We start from the raw sequence: 8,261 nt of genomic DNA, 5'->3' as shown, positions 1-8,261 counted from the left end.
GGACATTCACTATCACCCACCCTCGTTCACACTGTTTTTTGCCCACAGCCTCCATTTTCATCCCTCCATTTTACCCACTCAGCTTTCTGTCCGTCCATACTTTGTCCTGAGTGGTTTTGGACCTGCACCAGGTGCATTGAGAACAGGAGGGAATTTCATGCAGTCATGAGAAACCTGCCCAGGGTCAAGCCAGTGGACCCATCCTGAAAAATCATCAACAAGACGAACGCGACCACAGAGAACAAAATCAAGACCAAGAGCCAAAGCAGGAGACGGAGGACAAAAGTGGATGCGTCCCACGTATTGATCTGATGTACATTTTACTGACAAGCCAGGAGGAACAACGTTTCAGTGTGAGGCCACAGAACAAGTTTCTGCATTTCAAACAATCTGTAAGAGAAGTTACCTCCTGAGGAAGCGAGCTGAAGGGTGAGGATCAGACCTCATGGATGGACTGGTGGGTGCAGAGACTCGTGCATGACTTGTGTTGCATCCTGCATGCAGATGTTTTCTTGAAGTGAATTGGGGTCAAAGCGTGAATGAGCTTCTCTTGACCCTCTTCGCACTGAGAGAAAACACCGTTGAAGAGAGCGTCATGAAAGGCTTTAGTCTCAGCTGGGTGTTGCTGGTGCTTCTGCTGCTTTGGACCTTGTCAGCTGTCACTGATGCAGCCGGTGTTTCAAGCGCAGAACAAGGAGGAGCTGGAAGAAGCCAGAGAAGAGGACGAGGCGGCGGCGGCGGTGGTGGAAGTTCAGAGAAGAGAAAGAGGTTTCACCGCATCCAACATGGCCAGTGCAGCTACACCTTCATCCTACCAGAGCTGGATGGATGCCAGGGCGGAGGACTGCCATCACAGACTGAACAATATGGTGGCGCTCGCAGCGGGGCGAGCGTCGTGCAGAGAGATTCGCCGCCAGTTGACGCCGATTGGTCGGCTCAGAAACTGCAGCAGCTGGAGAGCACCATGGAGAACAACACGCAGTGGCTGCAGAAGGTAAGCGACAACCTGCCTTCCTCTTCCTGTGTGTCGATGTGACATTTGTGTGTGTTGTCGCCTGCTGTTGACGGATGCTCTGTGCTCCGTTCAAATGTGTTGAACAGCAACTCAGGATTCTTTTTCTCCAGCAGCTGTGTATGCAGTTAACTGGAACAAGTTGTTTTAGATTTTAACGCACTGGATGTTCTTGCTTGGTGATCACGGTTTTGCGTTCTGACTCTGGATGAGCAGCAGCAGCTTCAGTCAGGAGAAAAGCAGCACAGTGTGATGAGAGACACTGTAACAGCTGACACGTACCCTGCAGGAGCACTGCAGAAGAGTCTTCTCCAGATACCGAGGATGAAGTGCGAGTCCATTAAAACTTACCAGTTATTCTGTCCAGTGACGTGTGAGGAAGAGTCTGATGAAGGCCAATCGTTTTATCTCTGTACGACTGCCTTTTCAAAATGTACGCGTCTTCATTATTTTCCCTCATTTCGCTCCAATGTGGAGTGTGTTGCCTCTCTGTGAAGACATACATGTTGTACTAATGTGGCACGTGGTATCAGCCAGCTGCTTCTTTTCTCCAGCCAGTGGTGAGTTTCACTGGGAGGGAGTAACGCGTGGGAGGATTCATGGTAGTCACCCAGGACTCCATGTGTAAGAGCCCAGACCAACCAGGAGTAGAAGCTAGAGCAACAAAAAGGATAAACCCTCGCTGGCTTTCCACCCATGAACAGAAATAAGTATGTATACTGGAGACGAATCAGAGTGACTGACAGTTCTCTACCCAGGTATGAACTTAAACCCTTCCTTCACCTCACTGGTCAAAACAATAATCACTCGCTGGCCTGTCAGTGGTCTTTCCCTCCTTTCTTTCAAACTGAATAAACACCAATCATTTGAGAGACACATTATCTGCGTGCAGCAGTGGTGATCACGGATGAACTGATGCAGCAGCCTGTATCCAGTGTGCCGTACACGGACCACACGGTCTTCGTGGGTTTTGCAGATGTTGCAGTGCCTCTGTCATCTCCTGATAGTTAAAGCAGTCGGCCGGACTCCTGCTGATGTGCAGCAGGTGATGTTGGTTCATGAAATCAGATTAGCGAAAGAAAACATTTTGGAGAGGAATGTGTGTGCGGGGAGTCCTCATTCATCATCATTACAATCATTAACGTTACAGAAGAATGGGAGCCGTCGCAGCATGAATAAGGCTTCTGTTTGAGAAGTCAGTTCGTGTTTGATTCATAACTCTTACAGGAGGAATGCTGAGCGGGCCGCAGATTTATTTAGCTTTCTTAAATGTTCGGCATATCCATCATGGCCTCCCAAAAGTTGTCATGTGCAGTCGATGGTGTTTAGGAAAGAAAAAGCCATCTTCAAGCAGCGCGGTATGCTGAAGATTTGGGAGGTGCTGTATTAAGCCAAGAGTTCGAGGAACTGTGAGGAAGTAGGAGCTGACTAAAGTACACGAGGAGTCCCTTTTGCACATTCCTGTTTGCATTTCTGCCACATCTGAGGAACCGTGAAGATTAGACCAATTCCCAAGTTTCCTTTGGACGCTGTAGTTTTGAAGTGACTCCTGTATTTTCAGTGTGATCGCTTGTTTGCTTTGTTGGTCCTTTCAGTCACAGCGCTAGAAGTAATGGCTTTCACAGCGTGGCGGTGTCGTTGTCGTGTGTGAAAGGGCCTTCTCAACGCCGTACGCAGGCTCAAACTCTGCAAGAAGTGGAGCCATCCTCCAATCAGATCTCCTCGTCTCAGCGCTTCGACGCTCAGATTGTGATTGATACGTTACGTGGGTTTAGAGGCATTCCAGCATAAATGGAGCGAGTAAGAATTTCATTATTTCTGCTGCCCACCAGAGTTGATCTCTTTCTCCTGTTCAGCTGTGCGTGTCTGAAGGACGGATTGAATGACTTACCAGAAAGATTTTAATCTGCAGAGAGTAAAATCAGAGTGCTGCTTCACTGGATTAAACCGCTGAGATTTCAGGAGCGTTTTTAACAAGCCAGTATGAGAGAGCATGTGTGTGCATGTGAGATTACTGTGTATACAAGCGCCTGCATGCATATGCGTGTGTGCTGGTGTGTTTAACCACCCACACTGTTAAACCTCAGAGGAGACGTGGGTCAAGTCCACATCTGAGGTTTTCTGCACCCCGACAGGAGACGGAGAGCCGACCTTTCACCTTCCACCTTCAGTCGAGGTCGTCCGTCAGCACCTGATCGCTCTCTGACTCCAAAACATCACCCACACGTTTGCTGCCAGCCTCTCATCTGAGCTTTAATTCAGGTCAGACGAAGATAGCCTCGTCTCCTCTTTGTCTCCCTGTCTTCTTCATCTCTTTACCTCTGCTGAAGGTTAAAGCACGGCAGCGTCAGTGAGTTTAAGGTGTGACGTCATTTAAATTCCTCATAAAGAGATCCTCGTGGGGGCAGAGATGTTCCCATTCTGGTATGACATTATGCTTCAAAACTTTTGGAATTCAGTTCAACGTCCTCTATCGCTCAGATATATTGGAACTTTACATTTTTTTATTTTCCTGTTGCTCAATAGTAGATTGAAACCTGCTTTTCAAACGAGGCCAAGACACTGTTGTAGCATACGAACAGCCCTGCAACAATAAATGCAATACAAACAACATAAACAGGCCAAGAAAACTGTCATTTAGCTCACAGACGAGTGTGAAGAATCAGGCTGAGCAGCATGAAACAGCTTACTGAAAAGCTGCTATTCATATTCCTTATTTTGTGTGACAAGCAGTCCTAAACCCTCAAATATTCAGTTAAGTGTAATGAATTTGTGAATCTAGAATCAGAATATATCTTTAGATGAATATATGTTCATTAATTAATCGAATAATCCCGTCAGTTCTAGTTTGGTTCAAATCAAAGCTGCGTGCATACGCTGGCTCTTCTGGACATAACTTCTGTTTTCTTTGTACGCTGCACGACAGATGTTTTGACATGATGAAGAGGATGCAGAATTTCACAAAGCAGCAACCGCAGCTGTCCTGTGTCTATAGTGTGGATGCAGTGACGTATCCTATTTCCCAACCCCCTGACTGAGACGCTGTAGCCTTACTCAATTTGTCCAGATTCTGCTCAATATTTGCGTTTCTCATGCGATCACTGCTGGCCAGCGTTCTCTCGTAAAGCTCAGGAAGTCACAAATCAGATCTTAAAGCTGCAGTCCTTAACGTTGGTCAGCTTCTATCTACGGCGCAGATGACTGAGCATCGAGTGCTGTGGTCTGTAGAACCGTTTCTCAGTCCGGCCACTGAGAGCATCAGCTGAATGTGCTGGTCCACAGCCACGCTAACAGAGGCTGTACATGCAGTATCAGCATGCTAATATGCTCAAAGGAGAGTGCTAACATGTTGATATTAAACAGGCATAATGTGTGTTAGCATGTTAGCATGCTAGCATGTGCTAAGTGAGGCTGATGGGAATGTCAGTGGTTTTGAAGGTTTTAAACTAAAGCATTGGGCAAACTGAAATTTGGTGGCGCAACACAAAAGTTCAGCAGGATTCATCCTCAGGGGATCGTCAGTGTCTAATGAAAATAATGGAAAGACAATTTGACTTTTGGCTTCAGTATCCAAGATTTGTATGAAATGAAGTCTGCTTAAAAGTTAGCTTAAATATCAATATCAGACTCTTTAGTGAATTAATACACAATCTTTTTTGTGCCGATGGTGAAAATAATCCCAGTAATCCCAGTTCAGAGTGTAGTCGACTTTCTCTTCGGTTCCATGGAGCCGTGCGGCTTCTGCAGCGCTTTGGTGGTTTTTGGGAGTCGGCCTGTAAACAGCAGTAAGTGAGGTAGTTAACAGGGGGCTTGTTTAGTTTTCTGCCAAATGACTGACTTCAAATGGACCTGTGCCTGAGAGACTGAGACAGGAAAGCCGCTGTGGTCAGATCAGAGCCCGGCTATCAACTGCTGCCGCCACCATACCATGCTTTGATGTGCTCAAAGGTTATTTTGATGATAACCTTCTGCAGAGACAGAGAAAGAGAGACGGTGGAGCAATCTGATGGGATAAGAAGACGAAAACTGGCTTCTAAAAGCTTCATGTCAGATGTCAGATCAGGACAGAATATTCCACACTTCATGGAAAATAAAGAAATATCATCATAAGTTTGGAAGATTTCCACGTGTGACTCGTTGTGAGTTACATGTTTGTGCAAACGCTGTTGCTGGTAAATGTGTCCATTATAATTGAACTGCAGTGGGAGCGTGTTTCACACACTCACAGCAGAGTGTCACATGGCAGAGGGTGAAAAGAAAGAAGACTGAACATCGTTGAAAAAAGGCTTTTCAGATGAGGGAACGATTAAGATCAAATTCAATTAAAGAAAACATTATGAACATTTATATGGATGTTTATTTCAGCCTGCCAGTCATTTCTGAACATTTCAGCCAGGATCCTCGAAAGAAGCTCCAGACCCTGATGTTTTCCCTGCTCTGTGTTCTGCACTCATTTTTGAAACAGAGTTAGTACAATGATGGCAGGCCGAGCTGGCTGATTGGCGTTGTGGGTTTGTGTCTGTGCTGGAAGTTGAATGACTCTCACCTGGTTGCCGCCTGCATTGTGTCAGAGGACATCAGCATTGAGCTTTTCTCAGCTTTCCCCTGCTTTAGCTCTTCAGAATCAGCTGTACCTGTCGCTCTCCCAGCTTTGATTCTGTGTGTGTGAACAGCCTGTTGGGACTTGAACAGAGCTTGTCTGAGAGTGGATGGTGGACTTTCATTCATCAGATGGACACACTCAGGACTTCAGATGAACGCTCACGTTTGGTCTGTGTCTGCTGAATGTCACAGTGTGAAAAGTGTTAGCTACCCTGTTAGCCAGAGAGCTTCATCATCTGCTGATGGAGTTCCTCTGACTCCAAGTGGCTACAAAATCCATGAATATTAGTGTGGCTGCTGTTCAGTATGATGATTAGCTTTCTCGTGCTGTCGCACATCCAAACTCCACCCCTCAGACAGTATGAGTACAGTAATAACTAATTACACTGAGTATTTGCAGATACTGCTTGACCTCAGTCTGGAGAAACACCTGGTCTGCGAGCCGCTGCTCTGTGCTCCATCATTTTGCAGCCATACATCAAACAGCTGTGAGCAAACCCCACCGACAGCGCTAATAACAGCCTAATGACAGCCATTATCTGCTGGCCCGCCTCCTTCAGTCTAAACACAGCGCAGCTCTGACTCAGCTGCACCAGGCTTTCGAGTACGTCTGTGAAGTGAGGCACAAAAACCAGGAAAACTGGACTGAACTTCATTTTAAAGCAGAAAAATGGTATTCTGGTGCCTCAGCAAAGTATTCCTTAATGGAGAACGTCGGTTTGCTTGAGCCTCGTCTTCATAGTTTTAGTGTACCTGATTTCTGAGATTTGGAAACGTTGCCAAGTGTGACGGGAAAAGAAACAGGAGCTGTCAAAGAGTCAGACAGGTCGAACTCCTTCGGCCTCCTGTGATGTCCACAGCAGTACATTCACTGCTCCCCCAGGCCTGAATGAAATGTTTATAGGTTTTGGTCTCTGGGATTCTCTCCGAGTTTATTCCCCTGCTGGGAATGGTCGGGAATGATTATTGAGGATTGGGGAAGTGGTGGGAGTGTTTGGGAATGGTCTGACCGCCTCGGGCTGTTTTATTGTGTTACATGGAGATCTGCAGTGGAGAGTTGGGAGTGTGTTGGGGTGTTTTAAACAGCCTCATAAAAAGGTCAGACTGCTGCACGCTGGCTGAGGAGCTGCTGCCTTCAGATGGTTTAATGTAAAGAGTCTCATTACAACGTTTAGCATCTTAACACTGACAGAGCCGATGTGATGACTGCAGAAAGACGCCTTCAATTATTTTGCTTCTGTTCATTTTTATGTGGTGGTTACATTTAATTTGATCATCTGAGATAAAAATTGGATCAGGAAACCGCACAGCAGAATAACACGAGGTCCATAAATGACGAGAAAGCTGTAAAAGTAGGAATTGAAAACATAAACAGCAGTTCGTATGCAGGAAATGGAATCACAGGGGAAGCGGCTGTGGTCATGAGTGGGAGAGTGTGTGTTTGTGTGTGTGTGTGTGTGTGTGTGTGTTTGTGTGTGTGTGTGTGTGTGTGTGTGTGTGTGTGTGTGTGTGTGTGTGTGTGTGTGTGTGTGTGGGTGCTGTACGTTTCCGTGTGAATGTGACTAACGCAGACTTCATTCAGACAAACACACACGTTGGCCTGCAGGCTGAAGCAGACGTCTGTACGTGGCTGTCTGCTAAATTCATCTGCGATGTTCATCAAGTCATCTTCTTCAGATGTTCCCGTCTTGTGTGTGCGGTTACTTTGCCACTGTTTTTATAACTGTTCAGGCGATCCTGGTTGGTTTTGGACGTGGACAGTGTTCACGTGTTGACCTCTCAGTCTTTTGGCACCTAATTGGTAAAGCTGATACGGTTTAGTCCAGCAAGGTTTGGGAAGTTCATTGTATTCATATACACCCCCCTGAAAACGAGATGATGCCTCTCAAAGGGCTTATCCTGAATTCTAAACACAGATACACAAATCTGTGTATGAACACACACAGATGTTGACAAATGAAAGAACAAGCGAACACACTCTGATGGACCCGCGGCTCTCTGAGGTTTTAGGATTTAAGATGTGCTGCCTGGAGGTCGTCTGATTTACTCATTAAGCTGTCAGAGGCCTGTTGAGCTTCCTGTGGAAGCTTCTACATCTGCTGTGTTTCTCCAATCAGGTTTTACTTTCAGTCTGTCACCTGTCGCATTGTCTCTGCTGTCAGGTGAAACGTGTGTGAATTCAACATGCCCACTGTTAACGAATCAATGTAAGAGCTTTGTTTTAAGAAACTGCACACAAAAATAGTTTTCACCAGCATGAAAACTTTTTTTTTTTGACGTTGGAGATCCAAGAGATTGACGTATGAAAAGCCAGTGCCACATAAGTTCTGTGATTACCGACAGTCCCGCCCACTTCATGCAGTGATTGACTAACTGTGGAGGAGAGAGAGACGAGCCGCGGTTTCAACTTCTTCTTCTCTTTTTCATTTTTGACACAACTATTTCTGTTACTTTTCATGTCATCTGTTTATCGATGTGTGTGTGTGTGTGTGTGTGTGTGTGTGTGTGTGTGTGTGTGTGTGTGCCAGCAGTAAACCATGTACTCCCTCTCTGAGCCCTCTTGGCTGCCACTGTGTGCATCTCCTGTGCTGTTATCACAGGCAGCAGGATAATCTCCCTGCAGCTGCTTTCAGACCACATGTGGCTG

General features: G+C 46.2%; 1 protein-coding gene across 1 annotated transcript in view; it reads left to right on the top strand.

Annotated features, from left to right (window-relative positions):
- The first annotated feature begins 595 nt into the window (after positions 1-595).
- Positions 596-8,261, top strand: part of angpt4 (angiopoietin 4) — a 38,630-nt gene continuing 30,964 nt past the window's right edge. The window contains exon 1 of the mRNA XM_070958966.1: positions 596-994. Coding sequence (XP_070815067.1) covers positions 596-994 — 399 coding nt within the window. The remainder of the gene's footprint in view (positions 995-8,261) is intronic.

This window comes from Chaetodon trifascialis, chromosome 3 (assembly GCF_039877785.1).
Source record: "Chaetodon trifascialis isolate fChaTrf1 chromosome 3, fChaTrf1.hap1, whole genome shotgun sequence".
NCBI classification, from domain to species: domain Eukaryota; kingdom Metazoa; phylum Chordata; class Actinopteri; order Chaetodontiformes; family Chaetodontidae; genus Chaetodon; species Chaetodon trifascialis.
Note: the sequence above shows the minus strand (reverse complement) of the source record. Positions and strands in the feature narration are given on the sequence as shown.